The following is a 25,319-nucleotide window of genomic DNA, read 5'->3' as shown; positions in this document are numbered from 1 at the left end:
AGCGGTACCTATTTATCTACTTGCACTTTGACGTGCTTTCGAACTGCTAGGTTGGCAGGAGCTGGGACTGAGCAATGGGAGCTCACCCCGTCACGGGGATTCAAACCGCCAACCTTCTGATCGGCAAGCCCAAGAGGCTCAGTGGTTTAGACCACAGCGCCACCTGTGTCCCACTCCCACCCGTACTTTTACAATATCCACATCTAATTTTTAACCATGAAGCCACAAATTGCCTTCCTACAGGAAGAACACAATCCACCAAAAGGATGTAATCTCCCGAGCAAACCCCGCTTCAGTGAACAATGGGTTGCACCTGGCTCAGGAAAGGCTAGCGGTGTAGCCATAATAATAATTAATGATAATGATAATGATAATAATAATAATAATAATAATAATAATAATAATAATAATAAAGTTCAGTACAGACCTGAACTTTAAAGCCAGGACAGTGCTAAAAGACAAAAGAGGTAGATTTACTTTCACCAAAGGGACACTAGATGGCAAAACCAAACTGACAATTGGCTCCATATATGCCCCCAACTCAAAACAAATAGAATTCATCCAGAAAACACTAAATCAATTCCTCTCTTTCTCTGAAGTAATAGCAATCCTGGGAGGTGACATCAACCTTAATATGAGAGGCATCTCCCTGAAAGACAGCCACCCCACAAGCCCATGGAGCAACCTTCCTCTGAGGGAAACCCCAAACAACTAGAGACTCCTACAAACTGCTAAAAAGGCCACGAGACGGAGGCCTTTACAACATATGGGGCAAAAATAATAATCCGGGAGACACCAGCTACACGTTCCAATCTGGGCACCACGGCACAATGTCCAGACCGGATAGCATTCTGCTCATGCAAGGTCTGATCCTCCTGGGCAACATTAAAGTCACAAACCAGGCCCCAGTAGGAGCTACCCTTAGAATGGGAGAGGAAACACAAACCACTCCATCCTTCAGTCCCATCCTAACCACAAATCAATCAATCAATCAATCAGAGAGAGCCTCATGAAAACCCTCCAGAACTATTTCAAATAAAATGATATAGACAATATAACAACCCCCCCTCCTTTGGGACACAATGAAGGCGGTTAGCAGAGGAGCCTGCATAAAAGAGAAAGCATCTCTTAAACAACAAACCTAAAAGATTAGCAAAATAGAACAAAAAAACCACAGCCCTCTCATCACAATACAAATGAACAGGTGCTAAAAGACTCCTTAAACTTATAGAACAAAAGAGATGGGACCTTGACTCACTAGACATCAACAAAACAATGATAAACATCCTGTACTCAAAGCCCTGCTTCCATGTGTATGGAGGGAAAAACTCCAGACTATTAGCAAACAGGTGTCGTAAAAAAATCACTCAAAACAAGAATACCAAAAAAGATGGCAACATAACATTCTCTATACAATTTGAGAAAAGACAATGCACATTTTTTGTGAACCATGAAAATCTTTAATAAAAATTATTATTTTAAAAAATGCTCTTTGCCAAAACACGCACCGCACGTGTGCAAGAAGGAGATGCGAGAATGGCCTTGCGAAGGGGGGGGGGGCGAGAAAGAGACACTTAATGCAAGAGCCTGGGATTCAGCGAGCGGCAGAAATTTCATGGCTCATTTATGGAAGTGCCCCTTCCAGCTTAGACTGGGAAACCCAGCCAGAAATAATAATAATAATAATACTGCTTCTGTTTTGGATTTTTTTACAGATAAGCAGTATGTAAATTTTGATAAATAAGTAAAATATTTGGACTGCCACTTCTGCTTCATTGACTATGCAAAAGCCTTTGACTGTGTCGACCACAGCTAACTGTGGCAAGTTCTTAAAGAAATGGGAGTGCCTGATCACCTCATCTGTCTCCTGAGAAATCTCTATGTGGGACAAGAAGCTAGAGTTAGAACTGGATATGGAACAACTGATTGGTTCAAAATTGGGAAAGGCGTACGGCAAGGCTGTATATTGTCTCCCTGCTTATTTAACTTATATGCAGAATTCATCATGCGAAAGGCTGGGCTGGATGAATCCCAAGCCGGAATTAAGATTGCCGGAAGAAATATCAACAACCTCAGATATGCAGATGACACCACCTTGATGGCAGAAAGTGAGGAGGAATTAAAGAACCTTTTATTGAGGGTGAAAGAGAGCGCAAAATATGGTCTGAAGCTCAACATCAAAAAAGCAAAGATCATGGCCACTGGTCCCATCACCTCCTGGCAAATAGAAGGGGAAGAAATGGAGGCAGTGAGAGATTTTACTTTCTTGGGCTCCATGATCACTGCAGATGGTGTCAGAAGCCACGAAATTAAAAGACGCCTGCTTCTTGGGAGAAAAGCAATGACAAACCTAGACAGCATCTTAAAACGTAGAGACATCACCTTGCCAACAAAGGTCCGTATAGTAAAAGTTATGGTTTTCCCAGTAGTGATGTATGGAAGCAAGAGCTGGACCATAAAGAAGGCTGATCGCCAAAGAATTGATGCTTTTGAATTATGGTGCTGGAGGAGACTCTTGAGAGTCCCATGGACAGCAAGAAGAACAAACCTATCCATTCTGAAGGAAATCAGCCCTGAGTGCTCACTGGAAGGACAGATTCTGAAGCTGAGGCTCCAAGACTTTGGCCACCTCATGAGAAGAGAAGACTCCCTGGAAAAGACCCTGATGTTGGGAAAGATGGAGGGCACAAGGAGAAGGGGACGACAGAGGACGAGATGGTTGGACAGTGTTCTCGAAGCTACAAACATGAGCCTGACCAAACTGCGGGAGGCAGTGGAAGAAAGGAAGGCCTGGCGTGCTCTGGTCCAGGGGGTCACGAAGAGTTGGCCCACTCCTCTTCAACCTGTTTATTAGCGATATGAAGCTCTTTCTGAACGAGTCTCAAGCCAACATTCATGCCCCCCGCCTAGCTGATTTTCGCTGCCCTTTGCTCCTATATGCTGACGATGCAGCGATCCTTTCCTACTCTAGAGTTGGTTTATGCAGAGCTCTAAAGATTTTTGCGGCTTATTGCAAACTTAACCATCTGACAATTAATCATGGGAAATCTAAAGTCCTGGTCTTTTCCAGGTCTCGGAAAACTTACAGCTGGAAGTTAGATGGAGTCCAATTAGAACAGGTTTTCAAATTTAAATACCTGGGAGTCTTTTTTCATTACAATCTAAGCTGGAAGCCACAGATACAGTATTTACTAAACAAAGGGAAAACAATACTTTATACTCTACTCCAATTTCTTGCGGCCGACGGAGCCTCTCACATCCCTTCTGCATTGAAGGTATACCACGCAAAAGTGGTTTCCACCCTCTGTTATGCTGCCCCGCTCTGGGCCCCAGGGTCCAATTTAACATCACTGGGGACATTGCAGAATCAGTTTCTCCGTCGCCTTCTGAAACTCCCCATGTGTGTGAGCAACGCAGCCATACGTCTGGAGTTAAGGATTGCATCATTGGAGACTGTCATCTGGAAGCGAGTCTTTGGCTATTGGCTGTCCAGCTGGCACAGGCTTCCCGACCATTACCTTTTTCAGTGCCTCTGGCGGGACGTCTTTGTCAATCCGTGGGTAGGGAAAATCCATGCCAAACTTCTGAGCATCGGAATTTCCCCAGCGGACTCCTTAAAGATGAACTTACGCTCAGCCAAAAGCCTTATTGAGCAAAGATTAGCGGACATTGAAAATCAACACAACCTCGCCAGGGGTGGTGGTGTCTGCTCCCCCAGGTATCACGGAATAACCCCACCACTTGGCCTTCCATCATACATGTCATCTCTTTCATCAGTACCTCACCGACGTGCATTTATTCGTGCAAGGTTCAATGTCTTTCCATCGAACCTGAACCATAGATTTTCCAAGGGTTTGGTGTCTCCGCTATGCGTGTGTGACGGGGAAACTGTTGAATCTCTTTCACATATAATGTTCAACTGTCCCCTACATAGCATAAAGGTAAAGGTACCCCTGCCCGTACGGGCCAGTCTTGACAGACTCTAGGGTTGTGCGCCCATCTCACTTAAGAGGCCGGGGGCCAGCGCTGTCCGAAGACACTTCCGGGTCACGTGGCCAGCGTGACAAAGCTGCATCTGGCGAGCCAGCGCAGCACGGAAACGCCATTTACCTTCCTGCCAGTAAGCGGTCCCTATTTATCTACTTGCACCTGGGGGTGCTTTCGAACTGCTAGGTTGGCAGGCGCTGGGACCGAGCAACGGGAGCGCACCCCGCCGCGGGGATTCGAACCGCTGACCTTTCGATCGGCAAGCCCTAGGCACTGAGGCTTTTACCCACAGCGCCACCCGCGTCCCTGACTCTACATAGCATAGCCAGGGCTAAATTCCTGGGTCCTGCTTTACTGCGCTTGGTTGGCAGGCCTGTTGAGTCACACGCCGCACTGCTTTTTGCAGGATACAGATCCTTCTGTAACTCTGCAGGTGGCGAGATTTCTGAATGCGGTTATCTCACACTCAAAAACCACCAAAAAACAACAACATCATCAAAACTAATCGGACTGTTATGATGAGAGTGCATGTCGGAGTTCGTCTTCAGTTTTCATTTTCTGTGATCCGTCCCTTGGAGCTCTCCTGGCCCCAAGCTGTCACTTGGCTCTGCTCAATGACCCACCCTTCAATGTCGGATATATCTGTTTTTATGTCCCTATGTTTTTATGTTTGTACATATTTTATGGGCTAATAGCCGTAAATAAATAAATAAATAAATAAATAAAGAGTTGGACACGACTAAACAACTAAACAACAACATTCTTTTGGCCAGGCTAAAGAGGTGGGGAAAAGATGAGGGCTTCTAGAAAATGCACAGCACTTCCCATCTTTCATCAGCTTGGTGAAGCAACTCCCTTCTTACAACAGCTCAACAGGCTACCAGTTTGTTTCTGGGCACAAGTCAAAGTGCTGGTTATGACCTATAATTCCCCTATATTTTATGGATAGCATTTTATAAATATTTATTTCTATATCCCTTTTTAAAGCCTTATATAGTTTAGGTCTAGGATACGTGAAGGACCATATTCTCCCATATGAACCTGCCTGGGCTGTGAGATCTTCAGGGGAGGCCTTTCTCCTAGTCCTGTCACCCTCACAGGCATGTTGGGTGGTGTAATGGTTATATGGGGTTGCTCGTGTGTAAGTTGCCGCCACTCCTGGCTAGGTAGCCTGGTTAAACCTTTCCTGGCTGGACAGCCCTTCACTTCGTGGCTGTTCAGTCGCTAGCAGAATCCGTCAGTGGGCGTTTCTTGAATTTCTTCCAGCAAAGAAGTTCTTTGACGCCAAGTCTACGCCTACTTTCCCTGCGCGGAAGTCTTCTGCGCAGGGTGGGTGTGGGTAGCGGAGGACCTGTGCTCTCCCCGCTGGTCTCCAGCGAAGAGTCCTGGAGCCCTCTCTCCGATACCCCCTCCGCCCCCCTTTATCCCTGGTGTTACGCTGATTTCCTTCCCCAGCTGATGAGTCCCCTCTCTCCCTGCTTGGCCCTTCTCCGGCATCGCTTGGGAGATCTGCCTCCACTTCTGGCTCCGATGTCAGTTCCCTGACATCCACCTCCCCCCCAGGACCCCCTCCACCCCCGGCCCGACCTTTTGACCCAACTTCGTCCCTTTCCTCGGCCGACGATGCGGGGAATCCCCGGAAGGAGCTGTCGCCATCCCCTGAGGATTCAAACTCCGCTTCCCACCCGCTCCGATCTCTTCCCGCGGGGTGGCCCTCCCAGTCCGATTCCTCTTCCTCTGACGCCTCTCCTCCCTCCTCTTCAGAGGCAGGAAAACCCACAAAATCCTCTTCATCATCTGTGGTTCCAAATTGCTCCTCCCAGAATCTCGCTAGTGGTTTAGGTTTATCTGGGAACAGGCTGTGGAACTCCTCCACAAGATACCCATCATTGATAGCCTCCGCTGGAACCCACGTGTTTTCTGACTCGGGTTCTCCCTCCCAAGCTACAAAGTACTCCACCTGGCGCCCTCGCCACCTTGAATCGAGTATTTCCGTGGCTTGGTTGTGGTGTTCCCTCTCCTCTACCTGCGGGTGTGTGGTGACTTCTCCCTCTCGCCCCTGGAATTCCCGCCCCTCCCTGTACGGTGAGAGTAGGGACCTATGGAACACCGGGTGTATTTTCATGCTGTCAAGCAACTTGAGCTTGAATGCCACGGGGTTCACCTGCTGTGTTACCTCAAAAGGTCCCAGCCGCCTTGGCCGCAACTTCTTACACCCTCCCTTAAATGGTAACCCTTGGGTTGACAACCACACCCGGTCTCCCACCCGTATGGTCTCCCCTTCCCGACGGTGCTTGTCTGCCTGCCTCTTGTAAATTTCCTTGGCCCGTTCCAAGTTCATCTTAAGTTGCTGGTGCAAGGCCTCCATTTCTTCCACAAACTGCTCTGCCGCAGGTACGCTCCACCCTTCCTCCCCCCTCCCCGGGAAGGCCCTGGGGTGACACCCATAATTGGCAATGAACGGGCTCATTCCCGTGGACACATGTTCAGCGTTATTGTACGCAAATTCGGCCAGCGCTAGTTTCTCTACCCAATCGTTCTGTCTCTCGCTGACGTAGCAGCGTAGGTATTGCTGGAGTATACTGTTCGCTCTTTCTGCTTGCCCGTTGGTTTCCGGGTGTCTCGCCGTCGAGAAGCCCACCTCGACCTGCAGCAAGCCCATGAGCTTCCTCCAGAACCGGGAAGTAAATTGTTTCCCGCGATCCGAGATGACCCTCGAGGGATCCCCATGCAGCCTGAAGATGTGATCTACAAACAACCTGGCTGTTTTCTCTGCAGTTACCGCATGCGAGCAAGCTATGAAATGGCACATTTTTGTTAGCAGATCGACTACTACCATGACTGCTGTCTTCCTTGACTTGGGCAAATCTGTCATAAAATCTATGGATACCACCTCCCAGGGTCTTCCCGGCGTGGGTAAGGGTTCCAGTAACCCTGCAGGTGCAGCCCTCTCCCCCTTTGCCCTCTGGCAGCGGTCGCACCCCCATACATATTCCCGTACATCTTCCCTTACCCTTGGCCACCAGAACTGCCTGGTGACAAGCAACATGGTTTTGTGTTGACCAAAATGCCCCGCTGTTGGGTTGTCGTGGAGTTGTTTGAGTACCCTTCCCCTCAAGGTCTCCCCCGGTACGTACAGCGCTCCCTTATAGTACAGTACCCCTTCCTTTTCCTCAAACCCTCCCTGGTTTTCCCTTCCGTTCCGGAGCTCCCTGATTTTTGTTTGAGCGAATTCGTCGTTTCTAGTAAGCCCGGCTAGTTCTCGTTTCCCAACCAACACTCCCCCACACACCCATCGGTACTCGGGGAACACGTGTCTGACTTCCGGTGGTCCCTCTCCTTCCATGTACTCCGGCTTCTGGGAGAGAGCATCTGCTCTTACGTTCTCCTCTCCCGGCACGTACCGGATCTCGAAAAAAAACTTGGAGAACTCCTGTGCCCATCGAATCTGTCTCTGGTTGAGTACTCGCGCAGTCCTCCAGTATTCCAAGTTCTTGTGATCCGTACACACCTGGATCTTGTGCTGCGCCCCTATTAGCAGATGTCTCCATCGGCGAAATGCTGCATAAATTGCAAGCAGTTCGCGGTCATACACCGTGTAGTTTTGCTCCGACTTGCTCAGCTTCCTCGAGAAAAAGGCGCACGGCCTCCAGCTCTGCTGGGGCCCCGGCTGCAACAGTACCGCTCCGATGGCCCGGTCTGACGCGTCGGTCTCCAGCCTCATTGGCTTCTGCAGATCCACGTGCAGGAGCTGCTCTTCCGAAGCGAACGCCTTCTTCAGCCTCTCGAAGGATTGCTGGGCACTTTCTGTCCAGACAAACTTCTTTTTGCTACTGAGACAATCTGTGATGGGTGCTGTCAAGTGGGCGAAGTTCCTGATGAACTTCCGGTAGAAGTTGCTGAACCCTAAGAACCTCTGCACGTCCTTCCGGGTTTTGGGGGCCTTCCATTCCAGCACCGCCTGCACCTTGCTGGGGTCCAAAACTAGGCCCTTGTCTGACAACTTGTACCCCAGAAACTCGACTTCTCTGGCATGAAATTGGCATTTTTCCAGCTTGACCCACAATTGGTGCTTCTGCAGTCTCTTTAGCACTTCTCTGGCGTCTCTGACATGTTGCTTCTCATTGTCCGAATAGATTAAGACATCGTCCAAAAAGGCTACGCAGTTCTTGTACAGCAGGGACCCCAACACGTGGTGCATGAAAGCTTGAAAGCAGGCGGAGCCCGACTGTAATCCAAAGGGCATAACTAAGTACTCAAAGGCTCCCAGGGGGGTGAACATGGTGGTTTTCCATTCGTCCCCCTCCCTCATTCTAATCAGATTGTACGCTCCCCTGAGGTCCAGCTTGGTAAAAATTTTCCCCTGCCTCACCCGTGTTAAAATGTCGTCAATCCTAGGCATTGGGAAGGTCACGGGTTCTGATACAAGGTTCAAGGCCCTGAAATCTACGACTAATCTAGGCTGATTAGTATCCTTTTTGTCCACAAAGAACACCGGACTGCCCCCCACCGCCTTTGATTCTCTTATGAAACCTCTTTTCAGGTTCTTGTCAATAAATTCCCGCAACTCCTGCATTTCCCGGTCAGACATGGCATACAGTTTACCCACCGGCAGCTGAGCCCCTGGGAGTAAGTTGATTTGGCAGTCAAAGGGCCTATGGGGGGGTAGTCTATCCGCCTCCTTCTCGCTGAAGACCTCCTGCAGGTCAGCATATTGTGGTGGCACCTCCCCTTTTGGCTCCACAGCCATCCCAGCCACCCTGGCCACGGTCATCCTTGGGTTCCCCCCCCCTAGACAGTGTTCCAAGCAGTGAGCTGACCCAAAGGTGACTGTCCGCTGATGCCATGCCACTACTGGATCATGTAGTGCCAGCCAGCTCATCCCTAATATTATTGGGGGTCCTGCCAGTGTGGCTACGTGAAAGGCAATGGTCTCCGTGTGCCTGGAAACCCTCATTCTCATTGGTGGGGTCTGGTGCGTCACTTCCCCTCCCAGAAGTTCTCTGCATCGATGGTGGTCAGTTGCAAGGGGAAATCTAGGGGCAGCAGGTGGAGTTGGTGCTCCAGAGCGAAGTCCTTGCTGAAGAAATTGCAGGAGCTGCCTGAATCCAGCAGCCCCTTCACCTTGACTGGGTGCCCATTCGGGAGTTCTAGCACCACTTCTATGGCTATAGCTGCCCTGGGAGGGTCTGGCTGGGGCACTTCTATTGGTTGCTGGCCTGGCTGCTGTGCCCGCTGACTGGCAGCCAAGCATTGGCGTTTCCCTGCCCCTGCCCCTTTTCCCCCTCCTCCTCACAGCCAGCGGCTCCCACCATCCCTTGCCATGCCTTTCTTTGAGGGCAGACCCTGGCAAAATGTCCTGGCCGTTGGTAGAGGAAACACTTCTTGGTGGTTTTCCAATCCTTTCCCTCCTTCTTGCGACCTTCACTGGAGTTTGAAACCTCTCTCTTGCGCGCGCCATCTATTTCCATTGGCTCAGCTGGCTGGGAAAGCTGCCTCGGCATTTCAGGAATGCGGAAGTCATGGCAACGTTCCCCTCTCCCTTCGCGCTTCTCCTGAGCCCGCGCTTCCTGCCGTACTCCAATCGCAAGCACAGCCTTGGTCAGCTGATCCATCAACTGCGGGCGGGGCACGCGGGAAAGCTCGTCCTTCACCGTTGGGGACAACCCCTCCTCAAACAACATTTGAATGGGCTCAGAGTCCAGATCCCACCCGAGCCGGTGGATCAGCATCACAAAACGCGACCAGTAGTCTCTAACTGATTGGCTCCCCTGCTTGCACCCCATCAATTCCCGGCGAGTCACATTTTGCTCCACTTCACTGCAATACATTGCATCCATCGCGCCAAAAAAATTCCTAAGGTCCTTCAAGGCAGCATTTTGCGTCGCCATTACGGGCCTGATCCATTCCCGGGCCCTATCCTGTAGATGCCCGACAATATAGGCTACCCTTTCCCCATCATCAGCGAAGTCATTATGCTGCAGTTCCAAAGCGTACTCTATTTCCATTCGGAACGCGTTATAGTCCTGGGGCTTCCCCCCAAACTTGTGTACCAGTCCCGGTACCTTCCTTGCGACGGGGGTGGGTCTGACTTGTGCATCCTGGGTCCGCCTTTCGTCTAGCCGCACCGTCAGCAGAGCCACATGCTGTTCTAAATCTCGGTTCCTCTCCACCAGATTTTGCACTCCAGCTGCTGGCTCCGTGGCGCCCGCTCCTCCGGTTTGGCTCATGGTGCTGCCTGCCTGTCGCTGTGCACAAGCAACGTCAGGGACTGACGGATTGCTGTAATGGTTATATGGGGTTGCTCGTGCGTAAGTTGCCGCCACTCCTGGCTAGGTAGCCTGGTTAAACCTTTCCTGGCTGGACAGCCCTTCACTTCGTGGCTGTTCAGTCGCTAGCAGAATCCGTCAGTGGGCGTTTCTTGAACTTCTTCCAGCAAAGAAGTTCTTTGACGTCAAGTCTACGCCTACTTTCCCTGCGCGGAAGTCTTCTGCGCAGGGTGGGTGTGGGTAGCGGAGGACCTGTGCTCTCCCCGCTGGTCTCCAGCGAAGAGTCCTGGAGCCCTCTCTCCGATTCCCCCCTCCGCCCCCCTTTATCCCTGGTGTTACGCTGATTTCCTTCCCCAGCTGATGAGTCCCCTCTCTCCATGCTTGGCCCTTCTCCGGCATCGCTTGGGAGATCTGCCTCCACTTCTGGCTCCGATGTCAGTTCCCTGACAGGTGGGGACTCAGGAGAGAGCCTTCTCAGTGGTTGCTCCCAGACTCTGGAACTCCTTTCCCGAAGAAGCTTGACTAGCGTACTCCTTGTTGCCTTTCCTTTTTTTAAAAAAATAATATTTATTGAAGTTTCAAATAATTACAAAAATAGGAAAAAAGATAATAAAACAAAAAGTACAAAATACTGAAAAATAAAAACAATTAAAAACAAATCAATCCTCCAATTATTTATCTTTCATTGGCTTATTTCCCTGACCTCCTCACACCTCCCTTTTTTGTATTCTAGGTCAATTATCCATTTCAGCAAATCCTTTCCCTCTTTTCAAATTATTGTCCTGTAAATTTATCTTGAAACTAATATAATTTTACTTTCCCTCCTTTCACGAATTAACAGTCTATTTTTCCTAAGTCTTTATAGCATATCTGCTACAGTCACATAGATTCATTTCAACATCCTTCTAACATTCATTAATTTTACAATGTTTCTGTAAATAGTCTTTAAATTTCTTCCAATCTTCCTCCACCGACTCTTCTCCCTAGTCTCGGATTCTGCCAGTCATTTCCGCCAGTTCCATGTAGTCCATCACCTTCATCTGCCATTCTTCCAGGGTGGGTAGATCTTGTGTCTTCCAGTACTTTGCGATGAGTATTCTTGCTGCTGTTGTAGCATACATAAAAAAAATTCTATCCTTCTTTAACACCGATTGGCCGACCATGCCCAGGAGAAAGGCCTCTGGTTTCTTCAGAAAGGTATATTTAAATACCTTTTTCATTTTGTTATATATCATCTCCCAGAAAGCCTTAATCCTTGGGCATGTCCACCAAAGGTGAAAGAATGTACCTTCAGTCTCTTTACATTTCCAACATTTATTATCGGGCAAATGATAAATTTTCGCAAGCTTGACTGGTGTCATGTACCACCTGTATATCATTTTCATTATATTCTCTCTTAAGGCATTACATGCCGTGAACTTCATACCTGTAGTCCATAACTGTTCCCAGTCAGCCATCATAATGTTGTGTCCAATATCTTGTGCCCATTTAATCATAGCAGATTTCACCATTTCATCCTGAGTATTCCATTTCAACAGCACGTTATACATTCTTGACAAGTTCTTAATTTTAGGATCTAACAGTTCTGTTTCCAATTTTGATTTTTCCACCTGGAAGCCAATTTTTTTGTCCAAGTTATATGCCTCCATTATCTGATAATAGTGAAGCCAATCTCGCACTCTATTTTTTAATTTTTCAAAACTCTGCAATTTTAATCTGTCTCCCTCTTGTTCCAAGATTTCCCAATATTTCGGCCATTTGGCCTCCATATTGAGCTTTTTCTGAGCCTTCGCTTCCATTGGTGACACCCACCTTGGGGTTTTATTTTCAAGCAAGTCCTTATATCTTATCCAAACATTGAACAGTGCTTTTCTGACAATATGGTTTTTAAATGCTTTATGTGCTTTGACCTTATCATACCACAGATATGCAAGCCACCCAAAAACATTGTTAAAACCTTCTAAATCCAGCACGTCACTGCCTTTCCACTGGCAGGTGAAGACTGCTTTATTCCAGGGGGCTTCGGGGAACTAACTGCTTTAAGGAAAGTGCTTTAAATTTAACAGTGCCATGATGTTTTTCAATCAATCAATTTCCTTTATTCGACCGATAGTCAGAAATAAAACATTACACAATAATTATAAACTATAACATCATAGGGGTACATAAATAAGGTAGGGCCACAGTACTAGACCTCTCACAGATAACCCACATCAAAGCATTCAGTTATACGTTTCCGACACTTGAGTGCCAGGAAAAGGAATTTAGCCACTGACAAAGTTGTTTTCCCCGAAGACTTATTTAGCAGATATGCTGTCTGCTTTCCTCTTTGTCGGGAACTGAGCTGGGGTAAGTATGGAGTTATAAGGTACTGTCTTAAATCGTTGTAGATGGGACAGCTCAGTAAAATGTGCTCTGTGGATTCTACCTCACCCAATGCACAGTGGCATAATCTCTGGTCATATGGGACTCCTCCATATCTTCCCTTCAGAACTGCCGAGTCAAGAACATTCAGCCTAGCCGCAGTAAATAGTCTGCGGTATTCCACGTAGTGGATATCTGCCAGGTAGCGAGCTGGAGCAGCCCGATACAACTGCTCCCCCAGAAACAACCCAGGTTTCACACGGGCTATGTCCTCCTGATGTTTTTACTACCTTATTTTAGTAAATTTGTTTTTACAGTGTTTTAAATCTATTTTAGCTTAATTACTTTTCAAGCATTGTCTTGTATATGTTTTTAGCTTTCTCTGTTTTATTCAAAAAATTAATTTATGATTATGATGCCTAGAGATCCAGTTCTGGTAGAAAGGTGGGATATAAGGAAATATCATCATCTTGATAAGGCTACTTGATATGTTTACCCTCTGAAGAATTTGGTATCAAGCAAGCTAGGTCTAATATAGATGTCACCCAACTCACACATGTTCTCCTTGCATGTGACCATGTATACACGTGGTGCCAGGAAATAGATAATTTGATTCAAACTTGGAAATGGTTGGATAGAGCTGGAGAGTCCCATGACTCATGAGAAGACCCTCTCCTGAGCCCAAAGAGGACATCAGTGAGGGCGGAGGAAGCCCCAAAGAGGCTGGCGATGCAGCAGGGCTTTGCTTATACTGCTCAGCCTCCCCGCCTAACAGCTGATGTGACGAGTGGCGCAGCAGCAGCCGGCCCCAGAGCTTCAACTGTAGTTAGTTTGGTCTGGATTGGAGAGAGAGTGGGAGAGAGCTGGAGAGCAGGGAGAAATAGGCATTTAGAGGCTTTTTAGAGGGTGCTCCCCACTTTATGCAATTTCAAGTATGCATGGGGGCCTGGAACGTAACCCTGATCTAAGTGGGGGGATGCTTGTATTATAATTGCTGTAGTCACATACAGGAATATGTGTTCATAAAGTAACAACAACAACAACAACAACAACAATTTATTATTTATACCCTGCCCATCTGGCTGGGTTTCCCCAGCCACTCTGGGTGGTTCCCAACAGAATTAAAAGCACAATAAAACATCAAACATTAAAAACATCCCTAAACAGGGCTGCCTTCAGATGTCTTATAAAAGTTAGATCTTTGATTATTTCCTTGACATCTGATGGGAGGGCCACTACCAAGCAGGTCCTCTGCCTGGTTCCCTGTAACCTCACTTCTCACAGTGAGAGAACCGTCAGAAGGCCCTTGGAGCTGGACCTCAGTGTCCGGGATGAACGATGGGGGTGGAGATGCTCCTTCAGGTATACTGGGCCGAGGATGCTTAGGGCTTTAAAGGTCAACACCAACACTTTGAATTGTGCTCGGAAACATACTGGGAGCTAATGTAGGCCTTTCAGGACTGGTGTTATATTGTCTTGGTGGCCACTCCTAGTCACCAGTCTAGTTGATGCATTCTGGATTAGTTGTAGTTTCTGGGTCAGTTTCAAAGGTAGCCCCACGTAGAGCACATTGCAGTAGTCCAAGCAGGAGATAATCAGAGCATGCGCCACTCTGGTGAGACAGTCCGCTGGCAGGTAGGGTCTCAGCCTGCTTACCAGATGGAGCTGGTAGACAGCTGCCCTGGACACAGAATTGACCTGTGCCTCCATGGACAGCTGTGAGTCCAAAATGGCTCCCAGGCTGCGCTTCTAGTCCTTCAGGGGCACAGTTACCCCATTCAGGACCAGGGAGTCCCCCACCTTGCCCACCCCTTGTCCCTCAAAAACAGTACTTCTGTCTTGTCAGGATCCAACCTCGATCTGTTAGCCATCCTCCAACCGGCTCCAGATACTCACACAGGACCTTCACTCGTTCCGATTAAAAAGAGAGGTAGAGCTGGGTATCATCCGCATACAGATGAACACCCAGTCCAAACCCCTTGATGATCTCTCCCAGCGGCTTCGTGTAGATGTTAAAAAGGATGGGGGAGAGGAGGGAACCCTAAGGCACCCCACAAGTGAGAGCCCAGGGGTCTGAACATTCATCCCCCACCACCTCTTTCTGGACACGGCCCAGGAGGAAGGAGCGGAACCACTGTATAACAGTGCCCCCAGCTCCCAGCCCCTCTAGACGGTCCAGAAGGATGTTATGGTCAATGGTATCAAAGGACGCTGGGAGATCCAGCAGAACTAGGAAACAGTTTACACCCTTGTCCCTAGCCTGCCCAAGATCACTGACCAGCTCGACCAAGGCAGTTTCAGTCCCATGATGAGGCCTGAATCCCAACTGGAAGGGATCCAAATGGTCCGCTTCTTCCAGGCGTGCCTGGAGTTGTTCAGCAACCACTCGCTCAATCACCTTGCCCAAGAATGGAAGATTTGAGACTGGGCGATAGTTGGCCATCATGGCCGCATCTAAAGATGGTTTTTTAAGAAGCGGTTTGATAGCCGCTTCTTTCAGCAGGTCTGGGAAGGCTCCCTCACAGAGGGAAGCATTCACCACCCTACAGAGTCTACCACCCAGACCTTCCTGGCTTACTTTTATTAGCCAGGATGGGCAAGGATCAAGGAGACAGGTGGTTGATTTCACTCGTCCAAGCAGCCTGGTCACATCCTCGGAGGTAAAAGATTGGAATTGATCCCACGCAACCTGACTAGACAAGACTCTAGCACTCCTCTGCCCTGACTCTGCTCCCACGGTGGAGTCTATCTCTTTCCGAAGCTGAGCCCCTTAATCTGCATAAAACTTTGAAAAATCATTGCAGGAGATCTTGGGATCCTTACCAGGCCCCGATGGAAAGGTGGTTCCATTAAACTGTGAACCACCTGAAAGAGTCTCCTGCTGCTGTTTTCTGCAGATGCAATAGAGGTGGTGAAGAAGGTCCTCTTCACCATTGCTATTGCCACTTGGTAGCCTTGACGCTGAGCTCTAACCCATGTCTGTTCCAATTAAGAGTGAGTTTTCCACCACCTGTACTCTAGCCATCTCAGCGATTGTTTCATCGCCCTCTGCTCCAGTGAAAACCACGGGGCAATCGGAGAGCGCGCTTCGGAGCCAGACAGTTGATAGCCCTGGTTAACTCTGCATTCCAGCGGGCCACCAGGAAAATCAGCTGAAAGGCCATCAACATGGGATAAAACCTCCCCTACCACTCTCTGGAAACCATTTGGTTCCATTAAGTGGCGGGGCGGACCATCCGAATTGGTCCCACCTCCCTGCAGAGGGGAAGGGTCACAGAGAAGTTGCACCAGGAAGTGATCTGACCATGGCACTTCTTTTGTTTCACTTTTGCTTAGTGTCAGATCACCCACATCCGTAGAGGTGAACACCAGGTCTAAGGCATGTCCACGACTATGAGTTGGGCCAAACTTATTCAGGGACAGCCCCATGGAAGCTATGCATTCCACAAAGTCCCGAGTGGCCCCTTTGTAAGGTTGTGTCAGCATGGATGTTAAAATCATCTGCCACGACCTGAAGCAGCTCAGGTAGGGAATCCTTGGTGCAGTGGGGAGGTCAGTACACCAAAGGGAATCCTGTACTGCCCCTATTGCCCAACTTCCAGAACATGCACTCAGAAAACTGGGTCTTCCCAATAGGATGCCTGGTGCAAGCTAATGACTTCCTAAAAATCACTGCACTCCCTCCCCACCCACATGACCTGGGTTGCTGTGCGTAAGAGAAACCTGGTGGACAAGCAGCGGCAAGGACAGGCCCATCTGCTTCATCCAACCAAGTCTCTGTTACACATGCCAGTCTAGGAACAGGAAAAACCATTGCCATTTATCTTTTGAATCCTTTTAAGAACAGCTGCATGAACAAGAGTAACAAAATCGTCCAACTGAAATGCAAAATGTGGAGAAAAGTATTAGGTAGCCCTTCTATCTCTCGGTTTGGATTACTAGATCTTAAAAAGCTGCATTCACACTACCAGATTGTCTTAAATAAACACAGACCTGATTGCCCTGAGTGAATGCTGTGCATCTTAATGGGTAGCACAATCTCCATTTGTGGAGTGACATCAAGTCTCCAGGAGAACAAATATGCTTGTTGGCATAAAAAGCAAGCAGACAGATGCAAGAGAGGAAATGCTGTAAGGGGGTCCTCTTTTAATTAAAATTATAAATAGAGGGAAATGGAAAAGGGATAACCAGATTTTATAGTGCAAAGCAACTAATATTTCCTAGGGTTTAATATCCCTGATTTCCCATTTGCAACTATAAGAAGGCATTAATTGTGTTTTGGGTTGCCATTGTTGAGTCAGAATCAATAAAACTGCCCTCCAAAGCTAATTTTTACCACTCTCTGTTCAGAAAAGAAGCCCGTAACACAATTGTCTTGATTTATTTTGCAATTTCATCAGCATTATTTCCTCTTCAGAGTTTCCCCCGCTGGATTGCACTTCCGACGGCTTCATCCTACCAATTTATACATCTCATTAAATTTAAAGACCAAGCAGACCCCTGATTAAACTGCAATCATGTTTGCAACATCTCTTTAAGCATCTGCATGTTTTCACCCACGGCTGAGTGTCTTATTTGCCACTGGAATGATAAATATGCAGCTTCCCTGGTCTCCCCTCCCCACAATAAGAAATTAAATTTGAAAACTGGACTACACAGAAATCTGAACTACCAAAAGCCTGCAGTCATAGCATACTGCAGAGTTCACATCAGTACATGAAATTCAGCTCTCACCCCCACCTGGAAACCAAGTCCTGTGAAGAACACTTGGAAGAGTTGGGTGTATTAAGCGTGGAAAAGAGAAGGTCCAAGAGAGAGACGATAGCTCTCTTCAAATATCTGAAGGGTTGCTGCATACAAGTTGGAGCACAGTATTTCCCTTTTGCTCCAGAGGGCAACTAATGCATGGGAAATACAAGGGAGCAGATTTCACCTAAACACTTGACAAGACTTCAATAAAGAAAGAACCACTTGACAGTGGAAGGAAAGCTGGATAGCCATCTTTCAAGGATGCTGTACTAGCGGACCCCAGCATTGCAGATCCTGCACTAGGTCAGCAGAAGCCAACATGGCCTCCAGCTGTTATTGGACTCCAGCTCACATCAGACCCAGTCAGCATGGCCAGTGGTCAGGGATATTGGGAGTTGTAGGCCACAATATCTGAAGGGTCATTGGATGCTCTAGGTTCTTTCAAGGTTCTTTCCAGTGCTATGATTCTCCATCCTTGTTGCCTGTCTGGGGTCACTGGCTATTCCTTGGTGTCCTTTCTCTATTATCAAGTTTTGGAATTTATTGGATCAGTCTTAAAGTTTGCCTGATTTGCTTCAGTTCACATTCAAAGATGAACATACCTAATTTGCCCCTCTGAGAAATAATATGCAGATCAAAGCACAACCATCCTTCAAAATTCATACAAATTTCCCTACATTTTTGTGTGTCATTATGAGAGAGGAAAGAAAGACTGTGCAATTTTTGTATGCATCGGGTGGCTGCAGAATTGCACTGAATGAACAGAATCTCCTCAGTCCACCAACAGACATCCTTGCATGGATATTCTCCTTAGAAGCAACCCAGGTAGCTGTTATGAAAGGTCTGTGATGGCATGGTAATAGACCCTTGGGAGGAGCTCACCTTTAAGTTTTGACAATCACTCCCAATAAATGACCACCAAGCTTTGCAGTTTTATTTTAAAAATCTCCATTTCGTCCTGTAATTTTTATTTTATATATATTTTATTTTTCAAATCAGTATTTGTTTCAAAAGAAAATATAATGTGTTTTTTCATTACTCACCAGTTGACATCCTTCCAAGGAATTGACCAGCTGAGCATTCTGGCAGGAGAGGATGGAACCTGCCAAGTTGAGCATCACACAGACGGCCGACAAGAGCATGAAAAAGGTGATCTGGAGAAAAGAGATGGAGAGTGACCTGTTAGTTACACACAGAAAAACTTGGCAATCCAGAGATCCACAAACTTCCCTTGTTCATCTTCCTCCTTCCCAACAGTGCAAAAGGAGGGGGCCACAATAACATATACTCTCCCCCCGTCCTCCGCCTTTTTAGGAGACCCCTGTTCCTCTCCCAGAGCTACAATTCTCAGAGTTTCCTGGTAAAAGAAACTGACTGTTAAACTACCCCAGGATTATAGCTCTGGGGGTGCGTCATTGGCATCTCCTAACAACTGTTACCAACCTTAATGAACTATGGTCCCCAGGATTCTTTGGGGAAGCCATGATTGTTTAAAGTGGTATCATAGCGCTTTGGATGCATGATGTGAATTTGGCGACAATGGCCAACCCCCCAGGTTCTCTACAGCACTTGCTTAATATTCTACATTCATTTATTTACTGTAGATGCTGTATATGAGCTCATGTGCTTACTTTCATAACGTGAGAAAGAGAGACATCTACTTGTACAATCACAGACATTTCTTGCAGTGCAATCTCCCTTTCATGCTGACAATGAGTAGATGAAAAATGTACTTCCTTTTGCCCAATGCCTCTGAAAACAGAGCAGAGCACTCCATCTGAAGACTTCCCAATCCCCAAGAAATAACTATTTCTAACAAACAGAAATATTGTTGAACTACTCCAAATTTGTCTCCAGGTGACAACTAAACAAATGTTACAAATTTACTGGCAGATCTTATGGAGGCCAGCTACTCTTAGGAAATGAGTTGGTTACAGCAGAAGCACACATTTCCAGGTTCCTGCCATCTAATTTTCGCAGCTGGCTGATCCATCAAGCAGGCTTTGGGTCCTCACTATTTGCTTGACCTAATTCAGGCGCCATTCCTAAATGTCTTAATGTCTTGACCCTTCGTTCTAAGACCATAGCTGCAGAGCCCAAATGTGATTTCAGCACTGGACTTTTTTAGGATCAGGCAGCGTAAAAGTTTTAATTAATTAATTAAATGCTATGTTTTCAGCTGTTTCCTCCACCCTACAAACAGTGCAGAGATTCTGTTTCAATCCTCCCGACCTTAAACAAACTATTCTGAAGAGCACAGAGTCCAGTCAACATGCTAAACAGACTGACATGTTTCAGTTGCCCTTGCAAATTGCAAATATGAAAATCTCTCCTGTTGTTCAAGAGACCTGTCTTTCTCACTGTCTTTGCTGCTCACTCCTTCTGACCTCCACTGCCAATATCCTTATGTCCCAATGCTTCCTTAGCAGCCTGATCTGCCGTCAGTCTCACTGGGAACAATTTCCACATGGGCAGGAATCTGCCAGAACTAACCTGAACGACCTATTAACTGAGATTCTGAATTCAAAAGCTGTATGTTGTTCGCCAGTCAGAGAAGGCTAGAGGGTTACCGATATGATGGGCTCCCCTTGCACCAGCGTTTCTGCATTGGCAGGGGCATCTGAGGCCAGCCTTGAGGGCAGTTCCTCTTCCCAAGCCAAATTCTCAGCAGCATCCCCCAAAGATGAGGAGTCACAACACTGGGAACCCTTTCTTCTGTGTCTGCGAGGGCAGAAATAGCCAGGTTTTTTTGGGGGGGGGGTCCTGCACTGCTGACCTGACTTCCCAATGCTGTGCGCCACTGCCTCTACACCTTAGTCCAGTCATAGAGCCATGAAACAGAACTATTCCACTGGCACAGCAGCACCATGAGATGCCTTGCAGGAGGTGAGACGATTTGTCTGCCAAGCCCAGTATTGACCGTGTTGATTGCCATCAGCTCTTTGGGGCCTCTGGCAGAAAGAAGATTGCGCCTCTCCTGTTCCCTGATCCTTTAACTGGAGAATCACGCTGGCCCCTTCTGCATGCAAGGCAAGTGTCCTGTCCCTGAGCTGTAGCCCCACCTTCTGAATGAGCACCCAGCACAACCCAGGTACATAGATGGTCCTTCCTCCACCCACAGTCACTCTGCCATATTCACAGAAAGGAAAGTGGCTAATGGAAGGAAGGGGGCAAAAAGCCCCAGTGCTGTATTACTGTTCATCCACTACTTCAGTATGCAATTACTCTATTGTGTGAGAACAGGGAAGACACATTTTTCAGGTAGGAAGAGACGTTGCCCAAGGGCTGTAATATAGATGTACTTTACAGCACTGGAGAGAAACGCAACCTGACACAGTTTCCAAACATGCTCTCCAGCCTGCAGAAAAAAGAAAGGTACAGCACGAGAATTACAAACACCCAGAGCAACCCTCAGCTCATCCATGCCTGAATGGCAATTTGGGGAAAAATGGCAAGATCAAATGCCGCTGCCACTCAGTTTCACCTTGTTCTGCTGGAAAGGGTTCTACTGTGTTGGTCATGGTGTAGTGAAGGGTGAGCTGAAGATGGACTTTTGCAATTCAGCTTCCCCAAACTGCTGGGGGAAATAGAAACACAGAATTGTAGGGTTGGAAGGGACCCAAAGGGTCATCTAGTCCAAGCCCCTACAGTGCAGGAATGATGATTTAAAAATCCCTGAAAGATGGCCATTCAAGGTGGCCTAGGTAGGGGCCTACTTAGTATCTATTTAATGACTCTAGATGCTATTGAGACTCCGACTCTCATCATCCCTGATCATAAAAGTCCAACAACATCTGAAGGTGAGTGGCAGTGGTGCAACCTCACAATAGGAGATACAAAATAGGCAAGATCCAACGCAAGTTAAGGGCCTTTATTGGTTTAGCTCCAGTAGATGCCAGAGCTCTCAAGTTTGACAGCGGAAAGGACTCCCTTGGAAGGTGGTGGACTCTCCTTCCTTGGAGGTTTTTAAGCAGAGGTTGGAAGGCCATCTGTCAGGGATGTTTTAGTTGAGATTCCTTCTTTGCAGGGGGTTGCTAGCAATTGCAAATATGGGAGAGTGCTGTTGCATTCATGTCTTGATTGTCTCAACACTATGAGACCAGGTTGCTGGACTAGATGGGCCACTGGCCTGACCCAGCAGGGAGCTTTTTGGATTCTTCTCTCCGGTGCCTTTCACCTGTAGCCACTAAAGTAGGAGAATAGCCAATTGGCATCCTCAGCTAAACTTTGAGTTGCTCCACTGATTGGAACTCCCTGGCCATAAACCCCTGATTTCATTATGGCTTTCCTTTGAAAGAAGCACCAATGCATCAGCTATCTGCCACTGTTCCATGTTTTACTTGAAACTTTGTTCAGGTGAAATGCAATCCAGTAAGGGAGGCCCTTCACTTGCTGGTTACTAATGCACAGGATACGCGCATCAGTCCAGACGCCGCCACATAAAAGGGAACGGTGATATAATCACATACTCCCATCAAAACCTCCATCAAGGCTGTGCATGCTGCTGTCTAATCAATGCACATGTGTGCTGATTATGCACAGCATGTATCCTGAAGCAATGATGTGATTGCATCAGTATCCCCCTTTATGCAAGGGTCTGATTAAGTCTGTACATTGCAAACCTGTAAAAACAATAATGATGCAGGACTGAAAACTGCAGCAACCTGCCCATGTACCGCAATTAATGCAAGAATTTCTCTCTGGTAAATTAGAAGACAGGTGGAATGGGACATGGGGCAGCGCAAGCCCAGAGAACAATATTGAAATAGAGCTGGGGACATCCACTCCTCCCTAGTAAATACAAAAGGGTTTCCCCCCCTATTTAATTCCTACCGTTTCTTTTTTCTCCCAAGTATCTGATCTTTCACTTTTATCGCTTGCTTCGCCAGTTGCTAAGTGACCCAGACAACAGCAATGTCAGTCCTGTAACTGCTTAGCATTCCCTGGGCTCACTTCACTCCTCTTATTATTTCTACTGTTGCTCAGGCTTATTATTCTCTGCTGCAGCTCTCAAGATCTGTATGTGGGCTGGGGTATGATTTTTACAAAATTCTCTCTTTGCCTGCAGTCTACATATGCAGTTCTCCTAGGCAGCTCTCTCAGTACTGCAGCTGTGTGTAACTGGAGTTTTCACCCTGTTTGTGGGGTTGTTGATTTTACCATCCAGGACAAAATGATTCATATTCTCAACACAAAATTAATTCTTGTGTGTCCTGATTACCAGTTAGCTTTCCTTTGTGTTACATATTCCATCATTCTCTAATTGCAGGCACAACTTAGCCATCTTTTGAACTTCCCCAACCAGTCCCCATTATTTCCACTGATGCCACAAAATGGCAGGTGGGTTTTACAGAAGTTGTGATATCGCTTCCTTGTATCTTTGCATTACCCAGGATTTGCCTGTGGTGATTCCTCTTTGTTTGCTTCTGTTGTCCTATTTGGTTTTGCTTTCTTCCCGTTTTCCACTGTCTCACAAGACCAGGGTTATCTAAAATGACCAAATATCTTAGACATCACGTCTAATAAATATATGGGTTGCTCCACATGCTCTCCAAAGAAAAATAAAGAAAAATAAAAGGACTTGCAATTCTCTGTCCTGCAGCCAAATATAGTATTCACTCATTAAGACCCAACCATTTTATCTTCTGCAAGCCACTATCTTTTCAATCTTCAAATCCATATAAGTTCATTTTCTCCTTCTCACAAAAAGTCCATAAGAAATTTCCAGTCCTTAATAAATGTCATAAATGACTTTTCTCTAATTAAATACGCTAACTTTGCCATCTCAGTCAAGTCCTATTGTTTTATCAGCCATTCTTCTATAGTGGGTAGGGCTGAATCTTTCCATCTTTGTGCATATAACAATCTCACCACTGTGGTTATATATTGGAGTAATCTCCCCAAATACTTTTCCAGTTGTGTATTCATTAACCCTAAAATACAGAATTCTGGCTTCAATTGAATATTAACCTTTGAAATTTGCTGTATCAATGTTTTTCGCTCTATAGGACGCACCGGACCATAGGAGGGGGAGAACAGGGGAAAAAAAATTCTCCCCCTCTCTGCTCAGTGCCCCTGCAGTGAAGCGGCAGGAGAAACGGAGCCCCTTCCATTTCTCTTCCCGCTTCGCTGAAGGGGCGCTGTGCAGAGAGGGAAAACTGTACAGTGCCTCTCCAGCGAAGCGAAGCCTGGAGAGCAAGAGGGATCAGTGCGCACCGACCCCTCCCACTCTCCAGGCTTCAGGCGGCTATCCGCAAGCCTTCTGAGCGCAGCGAGAACTCCCTCTGCTCTCCGAAGGCTTGCGGATAGCTGCCTGAAGCCCCCGGAGCGCAGCGGCAGTTTGCGCTGCACTCCGGGTGCTTCAGGCTTCTCCTTTTTAGCCGCGGGGCTGGGGCGGGGGAAGCCCGAACTTCCCCCGACCCCAGAACAGGTCGGGGAGCGACGGTCCCTTCTCCCTCCTGGGGAAACGCCCGCAAGAGCCGCGCGAAGCTTGTGTGCGGCTCTTGGGGGCTTTTCCTGCCTGCCTCCCCCCTGCATTCGCTCCATAGGACGCACAGACTTTTCCCCTTAGTTTTTAAGAGGGAAAAAGTACATCCTATGGAGCGAAAAATATGGTATGTATCTGTATCCAACTATTTTTTTTAGCCACCAAACATTATAAAATGTTCTTTTGTGTTTTGGCATTTCTACCAAACGTTTGAAACACCTTTATCCATTCTGAATAGTTTCTCAGGAGTTCAGTACCAATGATAAATCATTTTATAAAAGATCTATTTAAGTTAATAGCACAGTGTAAGTTTTAACCCTTAGTTCACTTATGTTCCCACTGTTCTGTCAATACATTATAACCAATTATTTTTGCCCGTGCATTCTTTAACCTGCTTTTCGGTTTCAAATTTGAGTAAGTTTATACATTTTTGCAATAGCAAAATCATCATCTGGGAACAGCTGAATTTCAAAGCCTGTCTATTCTTGCTCTATACAAAAATTATTTTTATCCAGCTTAAACCTCTCTAACCAATGAAGATTGTAACATTCCCTTATTAATTGCTTCTTTGTTTTTATTTTTGTGATCTCCTTGATGCAGTACTATTAATTCTCGGTACGTTATCCATTTCTCTTTGCCTGTCATCTCTTTTCTGCTAAAAGCTTGTTGTGGTGAAATCTATAAAGGGTGTGTTTTGGAACAACCAAGGTTTATATTTATTCCAAATTCTTAGCATGGCACTTCTAATAAACTGATTTTTAAAATCCACATTAACATTAACTTTATCGTAATACAAATATCCATGTCATCCAAACTTCAGGTCATGTCCTCCTTTTTCCAAAATCCTCTCATTTCTCAATGTCAACTGGGTGACGTTGCCTGAAACCGTTTTAAAGTTAAAAGTGCAAAAGCAATTTCAGAATTTCGGAGCAGGCAATGTATTGCAAATCCCCGCTCACCCCGACTGCAGCCAGCATCGTGCACTTTAATCAAGCCACCTGATGTTTGCCCACTCCCTCCTTCCACAGCCCAGCGATTGCCTCAGGAGCCCAAGATGTGAGTGGGGTCCGCCAGCCCCTCAGCTGGTTTCTCTGGCCGTGTGAGCACCGGCAAGTTGCCTCCTCCCTCACACTGATCACTGAGTGGAATGAAGTCTGAGCAGAACATGTTTGGTTCGTGCCCCCATCATGGTTGCTCCCGGTAGCTGCCACCTGTATGGCAAGAGGCTATTGTTAGGGTGAGTCATGGCTAACAGATCTGAGGAGGCCGGTGGCCTCTGGGGCTCTGTGTGCGTGGTGCCATGCCATGTGGTGCCCTGGCTGATGTGCTCTGCCCGAGGGGCAGCTCAGGGCAGCGGCGCACGCCCTTGCCAGGAACCGGCAGAAGCTGTGCATGGTGAAGCTGACTGTCTGTGTGGCCGGCAACTGCACCCTTCCTCCCTGTCTTCTTTCCTCCTTTCCAAC

The 25,319-nt window shown here is 47.2% G+C and overlaps 1 protein-coding gene across 2 annotated transcripts in view; it reads right to left on the bottom strand.

The window, feature by feature from the left end:
• The window catches only part of ENTREP2 (endosomal transmembrane epsin interactor 2), a 203,613-nt gene that overhangs the window by 50,735 nt on the left and 127,559 nt on the right, over positions 1–25,319 (bottom strand). For both annotated transcript variants that reach the window (XM_083586519.1, XM_083586520.1), the window contains exon 3: positions 18,413–18,523. In XM_083586519.1, the coding sequence (XP_083442645.1) occupies positions 18,413–18,523 (111 nt within the window). The remainder of the gene's footprint in view (positions 1–18,412; positions 18,524–25,319) is intronic.

The sequence above is a fragment of the Podarcis filfolensis genome, assembly GCF_964270895.1.
Source record: "Podarcis filfolensis genome assembly, chromosome: 14".
NCBI lineage: Eukaryota > Metazoa > Chordata > Lepidosauria > Squamata > Lacertidae > Podarcis > Podarcis filfolensis.
The sequence above is the reverse complement of the archived record's forward strand: the minus strand, read 5'-3'. Positions and strand labels throughout refer to the sequence as shown.